The sequence below is a fragment of the Rhinoderma darwinii genome, chromosome 12, assembly GCF_050947455.1.
Source record: "Rhinoderma darwinii isolate aRhiDar2 chromosome 12, aRhiDar2.hap1, whole genome shotgun sequence".
Lineage (NCBI taxonomy): Eukaryota > Metazoa > Chordata > Amphibia > Anura > Rhinodermatidae > Rhinoderma > Rhinoderma darwinii.
The window spans coordinates 77,784,381-77,812,072 of NC_134698.1; the positions used below are offsets into that span (position 1 = coordinate 77,784,381).

General features: G+C 40.4%; 1 protein-coding gene across 2 annotated transcripts; it reads right to left on the reverse strand.

Annotated features, from left to right (window-relative positions):
• Positions 1–1,954: 1,954 nt before the first annotated feature.
• SLC25A47 (solute carrier family 25 member 47) lies at positions 1,955–27,436 on the reverse strand. 2 transcript variants are annotated; one of them, XM_075844192.1, is made up of 7 exons: positions 27,382–27,436; positions 11,436–11,586; positions 8,916–8,959; positions 7,479–7,550; positions 7,219–7,401; positions 6,276–6,546; positions 1,955–3,743 (listed from the first exon to the last, which is right to left on the reverse strand). In XM_075844192.1, the coding sequence occupies exons 2-7, from the start codon at positions 11,464–11,466 to the stop codon at positions 3,463–3,465; spliced, it is 882 nt and encodes a 293-aa protein (XP_075700307.1). In that variant the 5' UTR covers positions 11,467–11,586; positions 27,382–27,436; the 3' UTR covers positions 1,955–3,462. The 2 variants fall into 2 exon arrangements, with proteins under 2 accessions (XP_075700307.1, XP_075700308.1); XM_075844193.1 differs by lacking the exons at positions 11,436–11,586; positions 27,382–27,436 and adding an exon at positions 11,109–11,269.
• Positions 27,437–27,692: the final 256 nt, after the last annotated feature.

The following is a 27,692-nucleotide window of genomic DNA, read 5'->3' on the forward strand; positions in this document are numbered from 1 at the left end:
GTAATATGTTTTTTAGGGTTCTGTATTCCCATTGAGTGTTACGATCTTTAAAAAACAACCACAAGTCAGAATCCCACCTGATATTAAGCAGTAAATACAACTTATAATGTATCACCAATCTCCCAACCCCCCCCCCCCCCCCCACATATATATATATTTCTGTAGTTGTCCTTTATGAATACTTTTATGCTATTTTTCTGCACAGAGACTAGATTTTATCCTGTATGGATTCTATATAAGGTAATATATAGTTCATAACACCCACATGTAATTATCATAACACTGAAGAAATACAAGGGACGCGTGACATCGATGACGTCTCTGAAGCCTCGGATGTGACCAGTAGTTTTCGGCAGTGATACCTGTATAAATAGACAGAATTGTCGCTGTGTAACATCCATTCATGGCTCTTATGTTCACACCTGCGGTTGTTGGTGGAGATGACATCATGGTGGACACGATGTTCCGCACTTGGTCCAGGTGAGTACATTTTGAAGCTGCTCTAGATCTATCATGTTTCATCTTTTCATTTTTTGGAGCTGCATTTTCTGGTAGCAGAGTTACATGACTGCAGACAAGTCAATGTTCCAAGTCTTATTTATGGTCTCCCTATTTTTAGCCTCCCTTACATTGTCACACGGAGATATATAGTTTTCACCCGGTTACTGGGGAGTGGATGCAGCATCCAAAAAAATTGGCCATAATATATTTAATTAATCTAATAGACAGTGGCCTGTATACGTACCCTCCTCGATCGCGGCTCTTGTTGAGTTCCGGGCGCCAACGCACTGGGTCCTGAAGCTGGATGGCGTCAGAACCCAGTGCAGCGGCGCCCATAGCTGAACAAGATCCGGGAGCGAGGAGGGTAAGTATTTAAGCCTCATGCACACTAACGTGCAGGGGGGAATTGTGGACCCATTCATTGCTATGGCACCATCCACACGACCGTGGTTTTCACGGTTCCTTCCAGGACTGCAAATATGAGCCGCAGAAACTCAGGACATGTGTTATCTGTAATATGCGGAAGTGTTGCTAAGCGACGACAGGAAGTTAGCATCATTGCACTTTTTTCTATGATGCGCATTTTGCGGATGACACACGGATGCACTACGGATGACAAGTCATTCTCAAAATACGGACCACGATCCGGGAATTTGCGGACCAGAAAAACACTACGGTCATGTGCATGAGGCCGTAGTCTGATGTGTGAATAATTGTATTTTTTTTGTCTGGTGTGGGGTCGGAATTAAGTTATGGGTCTGGCAATAATATAGGGGGTCTGGGGTCTAAATATATTTAATCTGAGTTGGGGTTTGAAAATATTTATGGGGTCTGAATAAATTTAGGGGTCTGGTTTGGGGTCTGAATATATTTAGTAGGTCTGGTCTGGGGTCTGATATTAATATAAGGGTCTGGTCTAGGGTCAGACTTTACTGTATTGGGTCTGAATATATTTAGCGACGTCCTTTTATATAAGTCATACTCCTCGAAAAGGCCGCTCTCACTTTTGCGGCTATCCGCTGCTTGAGTATGACCTTATGAAGGACCATCCCAGGTGGACACCCCATGTGACTCTCACCCACAATATTTATAAAATGATCGAGAATGTGCCCCCTGGCGGTAATTGCACTCAAGTAGGAACACAATGGCAGTAATATTAACCCTTGTTGGTGATTTAGCATGAGAAGTGCTAGTTACATGGACTTAGTTACATGGACTATAAGCGCCACCATCCTCAGTACGCTGAGGGCACAACAGGCCAATGGCGTTCGTACCGTAGACGCGGACCATGCGGCTGCTATGAGGTCTTGTCCTGGTTGGTTCCATTCCCTTTGATATTGGGTGGCAAAAACCTTTACAGGATTCCCCTCCTGATGAGGTGATAATGTTTATATATCGGAGCCATTGTAATATTATCAGACGTTTATGTGGAATAATAATTCAACTCACAAGGTTCATGAATGAAACTTTAAATGTGACGAATAAATATTCATAAACTTTACACTATACAAACTATTTTCAGTACTTGAAAAAGTACAAATATATAACATTTAATATACTATATACAGGATCGAGAAGGGGTTGTTCCCTTTCCATATTCCGTTAGAACAAATACAGTTAATAGAGAGGGTCCCCTAATCACAGATATCATAGGGCACTATATGGGCCCAACTCCTCACTGAGAGCTCCATGAAATATACTACACCTTTATTAATATTAATGGCCACCACCAGGGGCATAGCTATAGGGGGTGCATAGGTAGCAGTGGCACCTGGCCCCTCTGCCACATAAGACACCAGAATTATGACTGGCACATGATAGTTGGGGAGCCCTAAAACTAATTTTGCATTGGTGTCCAGGAGCTTTGAAGTTATGCCTCCGTCCGCCACTCTGTTTCCAATCCAAAGCGAATTCATTGGGCTTGATAAATTATAGAATTCTGCCCGCCTGCAGCCACCACTAGGGGGAGCTCACAGCATATGAATGTATACAGCTAGTTCTTAACTGAGTGGAAGCTGTATACATCTATATACAATGGTGGCCAGTGACCTATACCCTGCTATGACTACATTCATTATTTTATTTTTTACCTGTGTGCTGTTATTTCTACCTCCTATCCTTGAATCCCTCACAATAAAGAGGACCCCCCTCCCTCTAATAGCTTCATATGTTCTATAATGGTATATGGAAAAAGGTTGTTACAGCTGGGAACTCCTTTAAAGAGGAGCAGTCATCTGTCCTGACACGTCTGTTTTAATAAATACTTGTATTCCCCATGAAATGACAATTCTGCTGCATCTTTTCTTAGAACTCTGCATTGTGCCGTTCCTCTGTTATCCCTCCTCGAAATTTATAAATAAATTGACAACTGGGTGTTACCTTCTCAAAGGGGCGTGTCCCTACAGTCTCTCTCTCTGTCAGCACTGATTGGACAAAGTCAGACTTTGTAGGGACACGCCCCCAACTGGTAACACCCAGTTGTCAATGTATTCATCAATTTCTAGGAGGAATAGCAGAGGAATGCAGGGGAATACAATTATTTACTAAACCAGACGTGTCAGGAGGGGTGACAGGTTCTTTAAAGGGGTTCCCAGCTGTGGACACAGTCATTCTCCTTCCCTTATATGTTGGTCTTTGAGCCTTTATTATAATAATAAGGAACCTAGAATTTCGTTTTGGAACATTTCCTGACTTGAGTAATGTTCTTTGGTACAAACCATCTTACGAATGTCCGTGGAAAAACGCCATCACCTACACAACCTCTCCAATGATGATCCCTGGATGGAACCTGCAGCCTTGCGCGGTCTTTGTGTAGTCACAGATGAAAAAAACTTGTGCATGGTGTTCAATGAAGTTGTGGTCCATGACATCAGCGGGGTGGCACTTGCCAGGAGACCATCTATGGGACCATGATATTTTTGTACCAATGTTTTGTGCTGTCCTTATAGGCTCCTCTTACTTTCATGTAGAGAAAGGTTTGATTTGCTTTAATATGGCTTCGTAGGTGAGGAAGACCACCATATTGACGGGGAAGGCTCTGAGGCAGTTCAGTGACAATCCTTTAAAGAGGACCGTGACCCCCTCCTGCCGCACGCTGTCAGTGATGCAGTGGATGACCCCTCTGTACCTCCGCTGTGTGACCCCATCTACCTGCAGCCGAGACTTAATCACATCCATGGGCGTAGCAAGGCTCCATGCCACCACTCCAGCAAGCCCACCGGCCAGGAGGACACCCATCAATTCTGGAAGAAAAAACGGGAAGTTGCTTGTGTAAATCCAGATTTAAGAGAACGCTTATTATAAAGCCAGGCAAAAATATAGGGATCATACAGAGTAATCATAATCATTGTATAATGAAGTTCTGCAACTCTAATATACTTTGTGTTTCAATTCCTCACCATTTTAAAGATATATGCTTGCTGTCAGTGAATAGGAACATCCAGAGAATGAAAATCTGCACAGACCTAATACTTCTCACAGTTGTGGGTTTGCTACATAGGCTTCTTGCTACACTGCCACAGGATGCCCATTTTATCGTAGGAAGCTGAAGCAAATTTTTTTTTAAATGTCATTGCGCCCAGATCCATATTATTTTCCTATTATATCTGTATAGGGGACTTTGTTTTTCTGACATGATAAATAATATAATTGCAGCTGCATTTAGCCACCACAAGGGGGTGCAAACTGCATAGGTTTTATACAGCTAGTATTGAACTCTATGGTAGCTGTATACATCTGTCTGCAGTGAGCTCCCCCTAGTGGCAGCTGCAGGTAGCCGACTGTATCAGGTCAAGCAAGAGAAGAGCTGTTCATCCTGATCTTCCTAGTTCATTGTAAATTTAATGCCAGGATTATAGAGCAAAATTACTATGACACTTAAATGGGCAATGCAGAAGGAGAACATTATGGGGGTATAACCCCACAGGCACTGCAATGGCCATTAGTGGTTGCACACGACTAACATTAAAATGCCCAGTCAGCTACAATATAGATGGGGGCGATATACCTATTTTTATCTGGGTTATTAATTTAGCATGAATCTTTCCATACACAAGATACAGTAAAGAATGTCCCCGCTGCATCCAGAACTGCTGCTGCTTCTAGGAACATGTAGTACAATGGAGGACAGTCTGTAGATTTCCACTCCTCACTGTTCAGCGATTCCTGAGGATACAGTTACAGCCAATGTTCCCTACGTTCCTGCACAGAAAATCCGAGCCGTGTTTACCCATCAACAATACAGGCAATGATCAGCTCATCTCATGGGAATAGGATATGGGTCAATGCACACGATGCGTATTACGTGCGGTTCTGCCGCGCGGATTTGCGTGCGGCAAAACCGCAGCAAAATACAGTACCAGCATAGTCAATGAGATTCCAGGAAACCTCATGTACACGCTGCAGTATTTTTCTGCACGTAAATTGACCTGCAGTGCAGATTTTTAAATCTGCAGCATGTCAAATGATATTGCGTTTCCGTTTGCGAATTGTACGTATGTATTGCAGTATTATTTAAGCACTGTATGGTGGTATTATTTAAGCACTGTATGGTGGTATTATTTAAGAACTGTATGGTGGTATTATTTGGGCACTGTATGGCGGTATTATTTGGGTACTGTATGGCAGTATTATTTGGGCACTGTATGGCGGTATTATTTGGATACTGTATGGCAGTATTATTTGGGCACTGTATGGCAGTATTATTTGGGCACTGTATGGCAGTATTATTTGGGCACTGTAAGACGGTATTATTTAGGCACTGTATGGTATTAATTGAGCACTGTATGACGGTATTATTTGGGCACTGTATGGCAGTATTATTTGGGCACTGTATGGCAGTATTATTTGGGCGCTGTATTATTTGGGCACTGTATGGCTGTATTATTTGGGCACTGTATGGCGGTATTATTTGGTCACTGTATGGCGGTATTATTTGGGCACTGTATGGCTGTATTATTTGGGCACTGTATGGCTGTATTATTTGGGCACTGTATGGCTGTATTATTTGGGCACTGTGTGGAGGTATTATTTAAGAACTGTATGGTGGTATTATTTGGGCACTGTATGGCTTGTATTATTTGGGCACTGTATGGCAGTATTATTTGGGCACTGTATGGCTGTATTATTTGGGCACTGTATGGCTGTATTATTTTGCCACTGTGTGGTATTATTTGGGCACTGTATGGTGGTATTATTTGGGCACTGTATGGCAGTATTATTTGGGCACTGTATGGCTGTATTATTTGGGCACTGTATGGCTGTATTATTTTGGCACTGTGTGGTATTATTTGGGCACTGTATGGTGGTATTATTTGGGCACTGTATGGCAGTATTATTTGGGCACTGTATGGCAGTATTATTTGGGCACTGTATGGCTGTATTATTTTGGCACTGTGTGGTATTATTTGGGCACTGTATGGTGGTATTATTTGGGCACTGTATGGCAGTATTATTTGGGCACTGTATGGTGGTATTATTTGAGCACTGTATGGCGGTATTATTTGAGCACTGTATGGTAGTATTTTTTGGGCACTATATAGTAGTAGTAGTAGTAGTAGTAGTAGTAGTACTGTATGGTAGTTTGTGAAGGACCATTGTAGTGATACTGTGTAATATCTGTATGTATTGCTAAGCATGAAGGCTCAGGGAGAATGGAATAATGGATGAAACTTATGTAATAATGGAAGATCACACCATGATAAATTCATATTGGATATAAAAACAAATGACCTTAATGCAGCAGATGAATGTCCCTTTAATTATGAATTACATACCTGAATTACTTTGCTCCACTGGCACAAACCACTCCCGAAATACGGCGTATGAAAGGAAGTAAGTTGCAAATGAATGGCAGTCTCTGAACATAAGAGCAAAGCAGCCTTTGTACAAGCCAAAAAATCCTTCTTCTTTCACTATAGTCAGGAGACAATGGACGGGGCCGGTGTACTTTGGTTGGGTCAGGAGGGAGCACATGTTGGAACGGTGCGGGGACACCTGCGTCTGGAGTCGCACTTTCGCCATGTCTGCAGGTGATGACACCAACACCTACAAATAGCAAAAGTTTGCATGTAAGAAATCCCAGAGGATATCGCAACAGAACAATGAACTTTGTGTTTTGATTCTTCACCATGGCAATATCTCGGCTTGCTGTCAGAGAATAGAAACACCCTTGTTTACATCCAGCAACTGGAAACGCCTCCTGATCATGTCAAACTGACACTTGTGTATAGCTCATTACAAGAGAAAGCTCTGATATATTGTAACGTGCTGTTCCCCTGTGTGAGCGGAACATCATAAAAGGTCCTAGATGCAATTAATGGTTCCATACATTGACAACAAGCAGAGATCTTGAAAACTGTTTGGAATTGAAACACAAAGTATATTAGAATGTTGCAGAACTTTTTATTGTTAACATAAAATAATGGGATTGTATACTTTTGGGAAACTCCTTGACACATGTCATTTTAGGGGGATTGTATAAAAACTTATTGTCCAAAGTGGACAATTCCTTTAAGTTGTAGTAGGTGGAGCTCATACAGAAAGTAGCATTTGAATATCTAAGCCACTCCCCATTAATTAACCACACCCTTCTTAGAAATACTTAGTACTTTTTTTTTTTTATTATTTTTATTTTCTTGCTGAAACTATAAATTGAACTCCTCCATTGCCCAAAAAAAACCGATCCTAAAATATTTTATTATGAAAGGATAGATGTACCTGTACTGCTCCAGCTGCATAGCCAGATAGGAAAATATCCGACTTGGACGGTTTGACATGTGGCGTCCCGTATTTCAGCTTGCACAGGTTGTACAGACAGTTTCTATACACTCCAAACACAATAGATGAGCTGACGGACACGGTGGAAATGGGCATTGACATTCCTCTGAAGAATCCAGACACCTATGTAAGACGAAAGTAATGAGTGGGGTGAAAATGCAATTCATGTGTGGCAAACATAATATAAAGGGGGTACTTACTTTCTCCACTTTGTAAGTAGAACAGATGCAGTGCCATATTCCAGTGTAGTTTCTCTGAGTCTGAATTCGGACCTGGGAGGGTATATCAAATAGTATTCACTTAAAAAAAAAAAAAAAAAAAAAACCAAAAAAATCATTACTCCTCAAACAATTAGGCTATGTTCACACGGTTTATTTTCGGACGTTTTTCAGGCCGTAAACAGCCAAACAATCGGAAGAAGACCCGACAGGCCGTGTTTTTTAAAAACGGCCGCATAAAAAAACGTCCGCGAAAAAGAAGTGCATTTCACTTCTTGAGCCGTTTTTGGAGCCGTTTTTTATTGACTCTATAGAAAAACAGCTCCAAAAATGGCCGTAAAAAATGGCGCGAAAAATGTTAAAAAAATGGCTCAAAATCAGGAGCTGTTTTCCATAGAAAACAGCTCCGTATTTTCAGATGTTTTTTAGTAAGCGTGTGAACATAGCCTTACTAACACATTTTAAACCAGCCCTAAGGTCTTTTTCTGTTCGGGGGATAGTTCCATTATCCATCTGTTCCAGATCTTATATAAAAAAAAAAATTCCCCTTCCTCTTCGCTTTGCATCAAGTAATATGATCTTTCTAAAAGCATCACTTTACTCACCTTATTGTGCCATTCTACTTCCCGGGGGAAATCTTTTGAGATCCATTTATAAATGATAACCAATCTTGCCAGAAACAAAATCTTTCTAATTAGTTTGCTACAACCACAGTCTTTTAGAAGACCGGAGATGCCAAAAATAAATAGCGTCTGTTCCATTGGAACCTCTTCCTGAATTAATTTAGAAATAGATGCTGCGACTCCACTCCAGTACCTATGTAGCTTGGGTTTTTGTTTTGTTTTTTGTTGCTTTTTTTTTTTTTCATTCTCTCTCTCCCCTCCCCACGTGATATTTTCCAGGGTTTTAGGGGGTGACTGTTGATTTTCCAGCATTGTCTTTTGGGATAGTGTCTGTGCTACATAATGTTTTGTTTGATATAATGTTAACTTGGAACATTTTCTTAGTTTTTTTTTTTGTTATGTAGTATGGAATATGTTGTTCTATAATTCAAAAACAATAAAAAATTATATTATTTAAAAAAAAAATTTTTTTATTCACTTACTTATAGATACTGTACATGCCAGGGAAGGGTGGTAATGGGTGGGGTGGGGGGGGGGCAAACCCTGGGGTATCACCCTCTAGTTAACAGATGAAGGCACAAAAGACATAAAAGTTGTCTTTGGATTCACATAACCATTCCATCAGAATATGGTCACAGACATAACTAATCTAGAAGTAGGTATATAGACATACATACAGGTTATAGACATACGTTATGGAATTGCTATATATGCAATTTCCTAATTAACGCCTATTCCAGAAGAAGATAAACAGAATACCAAACGTTAGAAATATTAAAGCAGACATTGTACGTACCTTCACTGTATCCAGGGGGTATCCCACCATAACTCCACAAGCCCCTGCATTACAAACACAGATCACCATGAAATGCGGAGTATCACTTTAAGCCATTGACCAATAAGATTAAGATAAAGTTTATTGATTGGTCACATGAACGGTTATCTGCCAATAAACATTGTACAATCCCGGAGATTTGCCTTGTCTATGACCACTAATAGAGCGATTAATACATGTAATGCACTAATGCCGGTGAGGGTCCAAGGCAAGCCCTACATGAGGTCCATTGTGGCAGAGTGGCTGTCAGGGCATGCTGGGAGTTGTAGTTTCCGAACAGCTGAAGAGTCAATCTACTGCTCTAGAGGGTGAATCTATATTAATACTATTATTTTTCTTTTCGTTATTAGCAGCATAAGCTGGGGCCTCATGCCCACTTCAGTTATTTTTAACGGATATCGCCCTGACACATTCATTTCTATGGGGCCATGCACGCTTACGTTGTTTTAACAGAACCGTGTGGCCGTTCCAACAAAAATAGAACAGGTGCTACTCCTGTCCGTTTTCGACGGAACAGTCTCGGCCATTCCATTCATTTAGTCCGTTGAACCAGCGGACTGCACACGGAGCCATCCATGTGCGGTCTGTGTTTTACGGATCCGTCAGTACGACGGGCAACGGATGTGTGCATGAGGCCTAAGGGTATGTGCACACACACTAATTACGTCCGTAATTGACGGACGTATTTCGGCCGCAAGTCCCGGACCGAACACAGTGCAGGGAGCCGGGCTCCTAGCATCATAGTTCTGTACGATGCTAGGAGTCCCTGCTACTCCGTGGAACTGCTGTCCCGTACTGAAAACATGATTACAGTACGGGACAGTTGTCCTGCAGAGAGGCAGGGACTCCTAGCATCGTACATAAGTATGATGCTAGGAGCCCGGCTCCCTGCAGTGTGTTCGGTCCGGGACTTGCGGCCGAAATACGTCCGTCAATTACGGACGTAATTAGTGTGTGTGCACATACCCTAAGGGTTGCATAATATGTTGGTGCTAAATAAATAAATAGAGAATAATAATAGTAAGTTGTAATAATAGGAAGAATAGTAGTAATAACAATAAGCTGTCACTTGAAGCTCCCGGGCCACAATGAAAAATTTGTAACAGATCCCTGCAACTTTTATGAGTTATTTATAATACTGGTGTCTTGTGTAATAGGTAGGACTTTGGCCCCTCAGGTACCAGAGCCCAGGTGTGGCCCAGGTCTGCACCTTCTATAGCTATACCCCATCAGGCCCTATTGAAACGGTTGATATTGGCCGATGCAGTGAGTGCCGATCAACGAGAAATCATTGATCGGCGCTGGTTTGCTCCTGTCACACGGAGCTATGGATAAGGACGAGCGCTTGTTACTCCGATCGCTCGTCCCCATACATTATTATCATGTCGACAGCGCGTCCCAGGGAGATGAGCTGCCGGCAATGATAATATTTCACTTTTTTTAAATGACACGAACATGCAGATGATCCAGTGTTTGCTCGTTCATCTGCTGATCGCTGTCCTGTTTACACGGGAGAATTATCAGCAAGGAGCGTTATATGAACACTTGTCTGCCCAATAATCGCCCAGTGTAAAGCCCCCTTTCGGATATGTTCACACACAGTTTTTTTTAGGCATTTTCGGGGCGTTTTATGAAAAATGGAAGCTGACCGCCTCCAAACATCTGTCCATTGATTTCAATGGGAAAAACGGCGTTTCGTTCAGACAAGGCGGTTTTTTACGCGGCCGTTTGAAAAAACGGCGCATAAAAATACGCCCCGTAAAAATAAAGTGCGTGTCACTTCTTGAGCCGTTTTTGGAGCAGTTTTTCATTGTGTCAATAGAAAAACAGCTCCGAAAAAGGAATCCAAAAACGTTTGATGATTTAAAAACGGCTGAAAATCAGAGGCCGTTTTCCCTTGAAAACAGCTCCATATTTTGCAGCCCCTTTTCCTTTAGCGTGTGAACATAGCCTAATAGTAATAATAGCAGTAATAACTAAAATAAAAATAATAAAAAATTAGCAATAATAATTAAAATAGTAGGAGTAATAATAATAATAATAATAGTAGTAATGATAATAATAATGATGAGGATGGGTCTTTCAGGATCCATTTATAAGTCGTTGGTGGGGGGATGTTATTAAAAGGACCTTTCTACCATTTCTATCACTTACTTGTTACATCAGATGATATTATCCTCTCGGCGGAGCTACTAATGGTTAGAAACCTCCTTTATGATACCTAAATAATGCTTGTGATATTATGTAGCAAGTGAGAAGAAAATCATGAAGATTCCATATAGAAGCCTGAAGACCCAGAACGAGGACAGAACAGTCTGGAGAAAAACGCAACGTGACGCCATATGATAACACCGGAGACGCCATATGATAACACCGGAGACGCCATATGATAACACCGGAGACGTGCATAGAAGTCATATATTATGCGTAGATTATACATCGATGTATATGATAATATAATATTATTGGCAGGCAGTTTACCTCCCAGACCTCCAGCGATAAAGTCAGCCATCTGCCGCTGTATCTCAGCCTGTCACCCGTTCTGCAGCGCCTGTCACTGTGCAGCTAGGGATTGTTATAATAGCCTTAGTGCCAGCCAATCTCTTCCGGCATTTATATACACAGGACTCTCCTGGGAAAAAAAAAAAAGACAGAATAAGGTTAAAAGTCAAGCAGCAGGCAGGATAAATAGACAGAACCTGCCAGGACTTACAGTCCCTGCCACCCATGTCACACGTCAGGTGACAAGCAGTCCTGCTCAGTGTGATAAAGGTGACACACCGTTTAATGTACACAGCTGCAATGTCTCCATGTAGAGCAGGGGTCTCCTGCAACAATGCCACTCACTGCTTCATTTATGTCAATGGCTTTTCCTGGTAATGGGCTCAGTGGTTAAGAGCACCGACTGAATTCCAATGTCATACAACAGTCCTCGTCCCATAATCTGACCTTGTCTGAGTCATTGTGTCCCAAGCTCCAAAATTAGAATGGGAACAGAGTGGACAGAGCGGTGCTGTATGCAATAAATGAAGCTAACAGCAATTATTTGACTTCGTATCATTGACCCCTTTTAGATACCTTACACCTTTTATGCATCGTTTATTGGTAGGGTTCCTCCTGTTTGAATTTACTTGATGGTGGCTCCAGATCTGCAGTGCTTATGCTCATTGAATGTGCAGCGCCCTCTGCAGGAAAAACGTAACAACCCACCCATAGCAAAAGAGCTGTGTCATCCTTAAAGGGGTTGTCCACGATTAGAAAAACATGGCTGTTTTTTTTCCCCTAGAAGAGCGCCCCACCTGTCCATTGTGTAGAACTGAGCTGATCTGCAACCTATGGACAGGTTTTGGGGGAAAGGCAGCCATGTTTTTCTAATCCTGAACAACCTTTTTAAAGGGAATGCTCAACTTTTAACACCATGGCAATTTTGGTTTCAGCATTTTTTGTGCTGATTCCTTAGTAGATATTTATAGCGGTTTTTCTGATACCGAGCTCCAAACACCATGCATAGACAGACAGAGAATTGAATGGTGGTGCCTGCAGCCACCACCAGAGGGAGCTGAGGAGCTTACTGCATACTGTGTTATTATTGAGTTCAATGTATAAATAGTATGCAGTAAGCTCCTAAGCTCCCCCTAGTGGTGGCTGCAGACAGTTAAATTTTTTCCTTGGAGCTCTGTATCAGAAATCAGAGCTCGGAGTAGTAAAAAGATATATTAAAAAACAAATCTGTGAAAAATAATGTGGTGTTATAAGGTGGACATAGGCAAACAGATATCTTACAACACTACTGGAACCACCAAAGACCCCCATACTCATAATCTTCTCAATAGTGTCACATACGCAGTGAACACCATTCTCCCCTTTTATACATTACAAATCCTCAACTTATTAATTTATTTATTGCAGTTCTTTCCCCTTTAACGGCTCAGTACAAATAAATCTAAAATAATCCTAAAATCAATAGCAGATAAATCCTCCCGGCATAATGGTTCCACTTTGCCCTAGTTGGATATTAGTGAGCACATTATAAGGTCGTAGAGTTCCTTTCCAAGGGGGCACGAGGACCCGGGCACCATCCAAGTGGAATTTGTTCTTTCCCTAGTCGCGCTGACCGTTATTTTCACACTTGATGAGGCAGAGGAGAAATCCATTTTATTATGGACCTGAATCTTTACACATTAATTTGTGAAAACAAATTAGAATAAAATGTACATTCATTAAGTAATTATTAAACAAAAGTGTAAATCTATAATTCACTACCTCTATATGAGACTTTCCTGCTGTTTCGTGTCTTCAGTGCTGGCTGCTTTATAGCTCCACTATATTATGCCACAGCTATGATCAGCGGCTCTAACTCACCTGCATTGTCTGTTAGAGTCTGAGGTAGTCTTAAATCCACCTGCTATCAAAGGCTGCCGCACTATTCATTCTCCATACTTTACAGTACAGCTCTGCTTGATCAGATTGGCTAATGTGTATAAACACAGCAGAAAGTCAGTGCGTTTCCTTTACAGCAAGCAACTAACTTACCACTGAAAGAAATCCTGCCTCCTTATGAACAAGAATAAGTACAATAATACTGCCCCCTATGTATAAGAATATAACTACTATAGTACTGCCCTCTATATACAAGTATATAACTACTATAATACTGCTCCTATATACAAGAATATAACTACTATAATACTGCCCCCTATATACAAGAATATAACTACTATAATACTGCCCCTATATACAAGAATATAACTACTATAATACTGCCCCCTATATACAAGAATATAACTACTATAATACTGCCCCTATATACAAGAATATTACTACTATAATACTGCCTCCTATATACAAGAATATAACTACTATAATACTGCTTCTATATACAAGAATATAACTACTATAATACTGTCCCTATATACAAGAATATAACTACTATAATACTGCTTCCTATATACAAGAATATAACTACTATAATACTGTCCCTATATACAAGAATATAACTACTATAATACTGCTCCTATATACAAGAATATAACTACTATAATACTGTTCCTATATACAAGAATATAACTACTATAATACTGCCCCTATATACAAGAATATAACTACTATAATACTGCCCCCTATACACAAGAATATAACTACTATAATACTGCTCCTATATACAAGAATATAACTACTATAATACTGCCTCCTATATACAAGAATATAACTACTATAATACTGCCCCCTATATACAAGCATATAACTACTATAATACTGCCCCCTATATACAAGAATATAATTACTATAATACTGCCCCTACATACAAGAATATAACTACTATAATACTGCCCTCTATATACAAGAATATAACTACTATAATACTGCCCCCTATATACAAGAATATAACTACTATAATGCTGCTCCTATATACAAGAATACAACTACTATAATACTGTCCCCTATATACAAGAATATAATTACTATAATACTGCCCCCATATACAAGAATATAACTACTATAATACTGCCCCCATATACAAGAATATAACTACTATAATACTGCTCCCTATATACAAGAATATAACTACTATAATACTGCCCCCATATACAAGAATATAACTACTATAACACTGCTCCATATATACAAGAATATAACTACTATAATACTGCTCCTATATACAAGAATATAACTACTATAATACTGCCCATATATACAAGAATATAACTACTATAATACTGCTCCCTATATACAAGAATATAACTACTATAATACTGCCCCTATATACAAGAATATAACTGCTATAATACTGCCTCCTATATACAAGAATATAACTACTATAATACTGCTCCCAATATACAAGAATATAACTACTATAATACTGCCCCCCTACATACAAGAATATAACTACTATAATACTGCCCTCTATATACAAGAATATAACTACTATAATACTGTCCCCTATATACAAGAATATAACTACTATAATACTGCCCCATATATACAAGAATATAACTACTATAATACTGCCCCTATATACAAGAATATAACTACTATAATACTGCTCCTATATACAAGAATATAACTGCTATAATACTGCCCCATATATACAAGAATATAACCACTATAATACTGCCCCAATATACAAGAATATAACTACTATAATACTGCCCCTACATACAAGAATATAACTACTATAATACTGCCCCCTATATACAAGAATATAACTACTATAATACTGCCCCCTATATACAAGAATATAATTACTATAATACTGCCCCTATATACAAGAATATAACTACTATAATATTGCCTCTATATTCAAGAATATAACTACTATAATACTGCCCCCTATATACAAGAATATAACTGCTATAATACTGCCCCTATATACAAGAATATAACTACTATAGTACTGCCCCTATATACAAGAATATAACTACTATAATACTGCCCCCTATATACAAGAATATAATTACTATAATACTGCCCCCTATATACAAGAATATAACTACTATAATACTGCTCCCTATATACAAGAATATAACTACTATAATACTGCCCCCTATACACAAGAATATAACTACTATAATACGGCCCCCTATATACAAGAATATAACTACTATAATACTGCTCCCTATATACAAGAATATAACTACTATAATACTGCCCCCTATATACAAGAATATAACTACTATAATACTGCCCCTATATACAAGAATATAACTACTATAATACTGCTCCTATATACAAGAATATAACTACTATAATACTGCTCCTATATACAAGAATATAACTACTATAATACTGCCCCCTATATACAAGAATATAATTACTATAATACTGCCCCCTATATACAAGAATATAACTACTATAATACTGCTCCCTATATACAAGAATATAACTACTATAATACTGCCCCCTATACACAAGAATATAACTACTATAATACGGCCCCCTATATACAAGAATATAACTACTATAATACTGCTCCCTATATACAAGAATATAACTACTATAATACTGCCCCCTATATACAAGAATATAACTACTATAATACTGCCCCTATATACAAGAATATAACTACTATAATACTGCTCCTATATACAAGAATATAACTACTATAATACTGCTCCTATATACAAGAATATAACTACTATAATTATCTTTTTTATTTGAAAACTTGCAACAAAATATTACAATACCTTTGCAATACACTCATAACAGATAAAGAAAATAAACGTATGTCTCTTAATAACATCGCAATCATTAAACAAACCATAATATATGAATATTGCTCCAGTATAAATTGTTTCAACTATTTTTCATGATATTATTCTAGACAGTATTACAGGAGAGTTCTTCTTTATTGGTTACCGGGCAGCATCGGGCACACCACAGATGGTACTTGGTCTCCACATTTATGGCATATAGTGAACCTCTAGGATATAAACTGAGTTCGGGGTAGAAGTCTCCATACAGCAGCTGAGAGCTTCACTGTCCCGCTAGATGTGGTGACTGCAGGGACACAGCAGGGACATTACTCTGTAGATAAGTCTTATATAAAGATGATGTCAGATTTGTCGCCAGACAGACGCTGGAATATCGCCTGCCGCCTGCTCCTATTCTTCACACTGTTCACATTGATGGAGGTGATTTTCAGCCTCATCCTGGTTACATGTCTTTCCTACTTTTTTTCCTTCTTCCACTGCTATGTCCCGTTACACCCCATCTTTTGGTAGACATTGGGGGGTCAGCGTCTTCATCCTGAGGTTCGTCATCTGGGTTGTGTGAGGAGACTTGCTCCATCTCTGCTTCTTCTTCCTGGTCATCTTCCCCCAGCGCACAGTAACGTCCCCCAGTTATCGCCAGCACTGGAGACTCCGGTGATTTCTTTGCAGTAGTGATTTTTTTCCTAGAAGAATCATCTGTTTTACTTCTCCTTTTAACCGTCTGAAATCCCTCCTCATCGATACTGGTCGCTGCGGCTTGATCAGCTGGTTTTTTACTGGTCGCTGCGACTGGCTCAGCTGGTTCCTTACTGGCCGCTGCGGCTGGATCAGCTGGTTCCTTACTGGTCGCTGCGGCTGGATCAGCTGGTTCCTTACTGGTGTTGGGCAGATGTTTAGATGTATTGGTGACAGAGTGACTGGATATTTTGCTTTTAGCATGACCTCTATTTTCAGTGGCTGGTGACACTTGTGCAGCATCCACAGATGGGACATTCGTCTCTGGAGCACGATCTCTGGTACTTTGGCTCACATCATCGTTGGGGCTTCCAGGTTCTGGGGTTGTATCTACACATATGGAGACATCCTCCTGCTCTTCCTCCTTGGCTTCTTTAAAGGTCTCCTCTTTATTATGTTCTGCATGCGGACACTCCCGGAATGTATGTCCAGGTCCTAAGCACAGGTTACAGATGACAGGTCCTGTACAATCGTCCTTCACATGCCCAAACTGACCACATAGTGAGCACTTAATACGGGAACAGTTGAATGCCAGGTGTCTGCCCCCACATCTATGGCACAGTCGCGGTTGACCAGGGTAGTAACATATGCCTCTCTCCAAGCCCAGGTAGAATGAGTGCGGCAGATGTCTGGTCACTCCATTCTCCTGAACCAGCTGGATCTTGACAGAATATCCTCCATTCCAGATCTCCTCCTCATCATAGATCTTTGTTGGCAGTCTCTTCACCTCACAATATCTGCTCAACCAATGCTGCAAATCTGCCAGAGCCACCACCTCAGACTGGAACAGGACGGTGGCGGTGACTACCTGGGGTTTAGTCAGCTGGATGACATGTAGATGCTCCCACATCGCGTGCTCCTTTGTATCATTATAAATACTCCAGAACAAGTCTAGACTATATTGCAGCTTGAAACTGATGTCATAATTCCTGCTGGAGGGAACGTGGATCAGAGCGAACACCTCAGAAGCTTTAAACTTCATAAACTCCTTCAACAAAACTTTCCCAATGTGCAGTCTGGAGGGGAGGTTTTCCTCTGGTCCTGAGTACCTGATTCAGACCACGTTCCTCCTCTGAGGTGTGGGGTTAGTCGGTCTTGTGACGCTGGAGAACAGTCTCCTGTACTGAGGTCTGTCAGCAGGTGGGTCAGGACTGGACCTCTCCTCAGCTGATTGTACTGCAGATCCTCCTGTGTCTGCTCCTGATCGCTGTGTAACCTGCACTCCATTCACTGACACTGTGGACGGCTGAACCTCCAGAACAGGGTCAGCAATGTCCGCCTCAGCCTGTGCCGCTGGTTCATCAGATATCAGACTATCAATCACCGCGCTGAGCGAGGTCTCACTTATAATATCAGGACATGAGGCACTTTCTTGCTCACTCCCAGGAGTGCCACTCGCATTCACTTCATCTGTACTGCACATAGAGTCTACTGCAGTTAACCCCTCGTCAGCTGGCACACATTTCTCTGCAGCTTTAGCAGCATTTGTGTTGGCTGATTGCACAGACCCCACACATGATGAGAGATGTGATCCTCCAGCCACTGCACACTCATATCTTCCAGGGTTTCCCTGCTCCACAATATTATAGTCAGTGTCTTTTTTTGCAATGATATTTTTTCTCTTCACAGTTTGGGCTCTGGTCTCCCTTTTGTTCTCAATTGCCCAGTTCTTTATTTTGGGTACTGTGCATGATTCTTTCTGCAATCTCTCCTTCAATATCACCAGCTCACGTGTGCAAACATCCAGACACTCACATTTCATCAGCTTTGCCTTTGGATCAGTCTCTTGGTTAATTTCAGTTCTCAATTTGCGAACTTGCATTTCCATTTTAAAGATATTTTTCTTTGTCATTTTTGTGCACAATTCACCAACATCATGAGATTCAGTTGACTCACCAGCCACCATTTCCAGATCATCACCTCCACCATCTCCATGCTGCAGGCCAAACTCCAGACTCTGGGCTTTCCCAGGATCATCAGCCCAGGACCCCTCCCCTCCACCTGGGTCAGAAGCCATGCATAGTCCTAAGGGTATGTGCACACACACTAATTACGTCCGTAATTGACGGACGTATTTCGGCCGCAAGTCCCGGACCGAACACAGTGCAGGGAGCCGGGCTCCTAGCATCATACTTATGTACGATGCTAGGAGTCCCTGCCTCGCTGCAGGACAACTGTCCCGTACTGTAAACATGTTTTCAGTACGAGACAGTTGTCTTGCAGCGAGGCAGGGACTCCTAGCGTCGTACATAACTATGATGCTAGGAGCCCGGCTCCCTGCACTGTGTTCGGTCCTGGACTTGCGGCCGAAATACGTCCGTCAATTACGGACGTAATTAGTGTGTGTGCACATACCCTAACAGGGAGCTCACAAGCACACGTCTATCCTCTCCTATGGACAAGAATAGAACTACTATAAGGATATGTGCACGCACACTAATTACGTCCGTAATTGACGGACGTATTTCCGCCGCAAGTACCGGACCGAACACAGTGCAGGGAGCCGGGCTCCTAGCATCATACTTATGTACGATGCTAGGAGTCCCTGCTACTCCGTGGAACTGCTGTCCCGTACTGAAAACATGATTACAGTACGGGACAGTTGTCCTGCAGAGAGGCAGGGACTCCTAGCATCGTATATAACTATGATGCTAGGAGCCCGGCTCCCTGCACTGTGTTCGGTCCGGTACTTGAGGCCGAAATACGTCCGTCAATTACGGACGTAATTAGTGTGTGTGCACATACCCTAATACTGCCCCTATATACAAGAATATATCTACTATAATACTGCCCCTATATACAAGAATATAACTACTAGAATACTGCTCCTATATACAAGAATATAACTACTATAATACTGCTCCTGTATACAAGAATATAACTACTATAATACTGGTCCCTATATACAAGAATATAACTACTGTAATACTGCCCCTATATACAAGAATATAACTACTATAATACTGCCCCCTATATACAAGAATATATCTACTATAATACTGCCCCCTATATGCCAGAATATAACTACTATAATACTGCCCCCTATATACAAGAATATAACTACTATAATACTGCTCCCTATACACAAGAATATAACTACTATAATACTGCCCCCTATATACAAGAATATAACTACTATAATACTGCCCCCTATATACCAGAATATAACTACTATAATACTGCCCCCTATATACAAGAATATAACTACTATAATACTGCTCCCTATACACAAGAATATATCTACTATAATACTGCTCCTATATACAAGAATATAACTACTATAACACTGCCCCTATATACAAGAATATAACTACTATAATACTGCTCCTATATACAAGAATATAACTACTATAATACTGCACCCATATACAAGAATATAACTACTATAATACTGCTCCCTATATACAAGAATATAACTACTATAATACTGCTCCTATATACAAGAATATAACTACTATAATACTGCCCCCTATATACAAAAATATAACTACTATAATACTGCCCCCTATATACAAGAATATAACTACTATAATACTGCCCCCTATATACAAGAATATAACTACTATAATACTGCTCATATATACAAGAATAGAACTACTATAATACTGCCGCTATATACAAGAATATAACTACTATATTACTACTCCTATATACAAGAATATAACTACTATAATACTGCTCCTATATACAAGAATATAACTGCTATAATACTGCCCCTATATACAAGAATATAACTACTATAATACTGCCCCTATATACAAGAATATAACTACTATAATACTGCTCCTATATACAAGAATATAACTACTATAATACTGCTCCTATATACAAGAATATAACTACTATAATACTGCCCCCTATATACAAGAATATAACTACTATAATACTGCCCCCTATATACAAGAATATAACTACTATAATACTGCCCCCTATATACAATAATATAACTGCTATAATACTGCCCCCTATATACAAGAATATAACTACTAGAATACTGCCCCCATATACAAGAATATAACTATTATAATACTGCACCCTATATACAAGAATATAACTACTATAATACTGCCCCCTATATACAAGAATATAACTACTATAATACTGCCCCTATATACAAGAATATAACTACTATAATACTGCTCCTATATACAAGAATATAACTACTATAATACTGCCCCTATATACAAGACTATAACTACTATAATACTGCTCTATATACAAGAATATAACTACTATAATACTGCTCCTATATACAAGAATATAACTACTATAATACTGCCCCTATATACAAGACTATAACTTCTATAATACTGCCCCCAATATACAAGAATATAACTACTATAATACTGCTCCTATATACAAGAATATAACTACTATATTACTGCCCCCTATATACAAGAATATAACTACTATAATACTGCCCCCTATATACAAGAATATAACTACTATAATACTGCCCCCTATATACAAGAATATAACTGCTATAATACTGCCCCTATATACAAGAATATATCTACTATAATACTGCCCCTATATACAAGAATATATCTACTATAATACTGCCCCTATATACAAGAATATAACTGCTATAATACTGCCCCCTATATACAAGAATATAACTACTATAATACTGCCGCTATATACAAGAATATAACTACTATAATACTGCGCCCTATGTACAAGAATATAACTACTATAATACTGCCCCTATATACAAGAATATAACTACTATAATACTGCTCCTATATACAAGAATATAACTACTATAATACTGCCCCTATATACAAGACTATAACTACTATAATACTGCTCTATATACAAGAATATAACTACTATAATACTGCTCCTATATACAAGAATATAACTACTATAATACTGCCCCTATATACAAGACTATAACTTCTATAATACTGCCCCCAATATACAAGAATATAACTACTATAATACTGCTCCTATATACAAGAATATAACTACTATATTACTGCCCCCTATATACAAGAATATAACTACTATAATACTGCCCCCTATATACAAGAATATAACTACTATAATACTGCTCCCTATGTACAAGAATATAACTACTATAATACTGCCCCCTATACACAAGAATATAACTACTATATTACTGCCCCCAATATACAAGAATATAACTACTATATTACTGCCCCCTATATACAAGAATATAACTACTATAATACTGCCCCCTATACACAAGAATATAACTGCTATAATACTGCCCCCTATATACAAGAATATAACTGCTATAATACTGCCCCTATATACAAGAATATAACTGCTATAATACTGCCCCTATATACAAGAATATAACTACTATAATACTGCCCCCTATATACAAGAATATAACTGCTATAATACTGCCCCTATATACAAGAATGTAACTACTATAATACTGCCCCCTATATACAAGAATCTAACTACTATAATACTTCCCCCTATATACAAGAATATAACTACTATAATACTGCTCCTATATACAAGAATATAACTACTATAATACTGCCCCCTATATACAAGAATATAACTGCTATAATACTGCCCCTATATACAAGAATATAACTGCTATAATACTGCCCCCTATATACAAGAATACGGATCTGAACAGGGAGTAGTATGTTTATGTCCCCATATCTCTCATATCTGGAGCTGATTTTCCCAGTATTCCTACATATAATAACAGGAAGCGTCAGTAAGATTTCCCAGTAGTTTCATGTTTAGTTTCCAATGTTCGCTCTGGTCAGTAGCTCATTGGCCTTTCACCTTTAACAGCTCTCAACAATTTTGCACATCAGCCAACAACAGGTTACAGGTTAAGAACACAAAACATTACATGTCTCTAGAACCGGCCATGCACGTTAGATAATTATTGTGATGTTTTGGGGGGCAGTTAACATCTCCAATCCCCCCATTATAATGCACAGTCTTCTATAGCATCTTATTCCAATATTAGTCCTAATGGCGGTTGCTACAGATCTCTATTTAAATAAAAAACATCAACATTCAAGTGGCTGGAGCTCTACTTTTCTGATACGCAGCTCAGAATCCCCGGCAAAGACAATGTAAAATGATATATTCTGGCTGTCTGAAGCCACCACTAGGGGGAGCTTATTTTTTCAGTATATACTCAAATAGTGGTCACCCACACAGGAAGTAAGCTGGTTGCTAGGCAACACCATAACCTTCATAAGATATGCAAATGGGTCATACCATGTTTAGAGCACACAGGGAAAACTAGATTAGGGGTTGTAGTTACAACATCTCCCATTATGCTCTGTTTTGCCAGTGTTTGCTGTAAGGTCCCTTTAATAATTAGTCCTGTACTTTGTGTCGGAGGTCACCGCCATTCATTTCATCACTTCGCTGGTGTATTTGACTTGTTTTGCTCATGCAGTATTTACCGTACTCATCCCCCTTTCTGCGCCTCCATTGCATCAGACGTTCAGTGTATACGGTAAGATTAGCGGGTCAACGAAACGTTCATTACCCACTTATTACTGTCAGATAATGAAGATCCCTATATAAACCTCTAGGGGCGATCTCACAGGTTATACGCCCCCTCCTTGTTGGTGGGGTGACCCGTTAACCCTCAGTGGACCTTCTTGGACAAGCAGCAATGGCATATCCCTGTCTTCTAGCAGCAGGAATTGTATCTGGAAGATATAAGGTTGTCACGCTGGACCCTGCCGACTTGTAAGATCGAGGTCTCGGGGACGCACGGCCCTGGCAGGGGTGTCGCGGAAAAGCTGGAAGGGGTACCAAGAGATTTTGTGGCAACCGGTGTTAGCAGCATATCTGACAGCAGAGAATGAACAGTTCTCTTAGGCCCTGTTCACATTACGTTTTTTGGTGCTTATTTTGATGCGGAAACCGTGTGGATGAAAAACAGCGCAAAACACAGCACTTCAAGGCACAGTGCATAAATTAGATACATCCCCCCCCCCCCACACACACACACTCTTACAGACTGACCGAGAGGGTTTACTGATGGCTGGTGAGCTGTATAAGCATATGGGGTACACTTTATTTTGGACTCCGAGAGGGAACAGCAACAAATCTGAACAAGAAGAGCTGCAGTATAAAGCACGGTCGACGGCTAGATGATTTTTCTGAACCTGGGATGAAACACTAGGTGGCTTTTAGACTACCTGTGACTCTAATAAACACTGCAGCAGGGCTGGAGTCACTGGTCAGAGCAGAACTATGCAACTAGAACTATAGAAATAAATAGTGTAACCCAAATCTGCTTTATATTAATAGAACATGGCGCGGTATATAACCCCCACTAGATTCCTGCGGACCCCTCAGTACGTTACATAAGGCGGGCGTTGACAGCCCTAATATTTCCGGACACAATCTGAGTATCTAAACCGATTGCATCAACAAGATCAGGAGCCAAGAATCTTATCTCCTGGCATCAGCTCTGCAGCCGGTCTTCCCATGATAGTATTTGTACACAATGGATATAGAAAAGGTGCGGCGCTTCCGAGATAACTGCACCGATAACTCTTACTGCCCCCTAGTGGAGAATCATTGCAATCATTCCTATTACACCAAACGTATGTTCATGCATGTACACTAAAGCCCTATGTAAACATAAGTGGACAGATTCCTGCCTCTCTCACCTACAGAAGACTTTATTCCTGTAATACTCTGTGCTGCTGTACTACAGAGCTGCATTCGCAACTTCGCTATTAGAAACAGTCAGCAAGCTGGTCATCAGGTACACCCATAACAGCTTACCTATCAGATGACCATACAGTGCCACCTGCTGGAATGGAAATAACCAGAACAAGCTCTGTGCAGACACTGAACAAGCAGGGAATTCCGGACGATATACCGCATGAAATTGTGTTGCAGTTTTTTGGCCGGAATGTCCGCTGCGGAAAACTGCACATATAAAGAAAAAAGTTTCATACTTACATAGGCAAGGTGACGCGTCCGTCCCTCTGCCGTCCTACATGGGATGAATCGAAACACAGAATTCAGGGTAAGAATACGATTTTTTTTTTCTGAGTTGCGATTTTTGCGGCGGAGTCGAAGCTTTTCCGCGGCAAAAAATCGCAACATCTGCTATTTGTTGTGGATTTTACCTCCCCGTAAAATCTCATCCGCTCTGCTGCTATTGTATCATGCGGAGGATTTTCCGCAACAAAATCCATTGCGGAAAATGCGCAGTATTTACGCTACGTGTGAACTTACCCTATAGAGGCCAACAATGTAGGTCACCGCGGTCTTGTCTTCTACCAAGTTGTGTATTTTTATGTCTATGACATCATTGATCCTGATAAACAACTGAACCGGCCGATACAGATCATTTTACTGCAGGGTGTTCTGCGTCAGTGACTGACCCCCACCCTGCCAATCATATTGTGGAAACTTCCCAGAAGACCTTTCTACACATATATTAGTTCCTATGGAAGCAGCCGCAACTTATATTGGTCCTATAATAAACAACAGGAAGGTCTTGTTCACACGGCGCGGATTTGCTGCAGATTTTTAAGGCATTTTTTAAGCCAAAAACGGAACCTAAACAGAAGAAATATATAAAGGAAGGTCTTATAGGTCTCCTCTCCTGGATCCAATTCTGGTTTTGGCTTAAAAAATGCATGAAAAATCTGCACTGTGTGAACAAGGCCCCTTAATTTTATCTGACACATTAAAAGTGTTGGCTGGTTTCATAACCCCTTCTCCAATGTGCTGTTAGGCGCCCCCTATGACCAAGAATGCAGTCACCTTTTGCCCTGCAGCAATATGATAAGTGGCTGCCGGGTTCGCCATCTGATCACTGCTGATCGCAGGAAATCCCTGCAGCCAATCACTGGTGGATCCTACGGCAGGTAAAGGGTTGCCCAAATAAGACAATTCTTTTTAGTTGTTGGCTTTGGTGCAATATCTCTGATACGTTGGCCTAGCATGGGATGTAACTATTGGGTGCAGAGGTTGCGGTCGCACCAGGACCCTGAAGTCTGAAGATCGCTGTCATCGGGCCACAGGGGCTTCAAATGATCGCTCTGGTCTGTAATATATTGCCTCAAAACAACCAATCAGGTCACTTCGTAAATTATTTAGCCTGCACCAGCATCTGATTGGTTGTTGTGGACATCACCTCCGGTTTTATGTCTAATAGTTGATGCCAGATATGGATGTACATTTGGCACGGCATCAGTGTTTCACAAGCTGTGGCTCTCCAGCTGTTGCAAAACTACAACGCCCAGCATGTCCTGACATTCTAGGAGTTGTAGTTTTGTATCAGCCGGAAAACCCAATGTTCCGGAACACTTATCTGCATAAAATATGATAAGGAAACAATTAATATGCAAATCTGGAAGTAGTAGAGAGGTTATTGGTGGTTAAATGATTGCGTACCAGGGGTGTGAAGGGTGTGTGCCATGTTGACATTAGCAGGTTGGCATTGCATTGTGGTGATTTGCCATGCAGAGGCAATCAATCAAATGAAGGATTTTGTTTTGTCCAATATATGGATGTAGCAGAGTTGAATTTGTCATTTGCTTTTTAGTTGCTTAATGGGTTAAGATAATGCAGTAGGTTAACCTGCAGTCCTATGTAAAATCACAAATTATACTGAGTTGGTCCAGATGACAAATTTGGCTCTGCTTCATATGTGATCCATACACTATGCCACTCATTTCTGGAATAGTCTGGCTATTGTGAGTTACAGACGTGCATAGAAGAACCGATGGTTCGGCCATTCCAACTAAAATAAAATTGAATTCCTTTAATCTGGCATCAATGGGCCCTGATAGGCAGATCACATATTCTGGATTATCAGATTGTAATAGGAAAGTACAATGCATAAATCTTAATTAGAGGAATTGTCTAATTAGTTCTCGCTGCTGAGTCTTCTGCATTAAATTGTCTTCTGTTCTGGAAACAAATTCCAGATTATCAGATGCCTGATTGGTCAGTGTATTTACAAGTCCCATTCAGAAATAATCTACATATAATACTGAATAATCTTTGCAAATGTACTTGCCCTAAAATCACATCTCCTGGAAACCCCCTGCTTGTTCAGTGTCTGCCCAGACCATGCCCGCCTGGTGTTTAGGACCTGACGATTTAGTGTTAGCCCTGGTGACAAAGCCATTTCTATAATAGAAAAAATTCTGCAGATATAAAATAGGAACAACTCAAAATCTGTTTTCAAGATGCCCAAATTCCTGCTGCATAACACACGCTGAATGTTACTGCCGGGTCCCTACCAGAAAAAGAACCCCTAGGCTGAAGAGCTTACCATCTAATGTGCAGGAACTAAAACAATGGGGTCACTATAGGTATTAAAGGAATGTAGCAGAGCTGAGTTTGTCGTATGGTACGACCCATGGTCATCTGATGTGTTATCTGTGGTTTTACGTAGGATTGCTGCAGGTCAACCTACTACATACAATGACGAATGGTAACCTCAGCCCTGCTATATCCTAGACAACCTTCACAATTCTTCTTACCTAGTAATCCTCTTCCGTCAATGGGCCCTCTAATCTTCTGCCATCCACTTTCTTGCACCCCCTCCCACCAGACTGTGGGCTCTTGTGACATGAATTCCCAACCCCCTTGAGCTTCACCTTCACATCTATAGGTGCTCGTGTTACCCACCCCTTCCCTCCCCTCGGTTGTACATACCCAGCACTGACCATCTCTGGCGCACAGGTCCATCCGCTGCCTCTTCTAATCTACGTCCATTGACCTCACGTCCCTGTAATCTCCAGCCCAAATAATCGCCTGCAAAGAAAATCCAATCATCGGCTTTATACCAAAT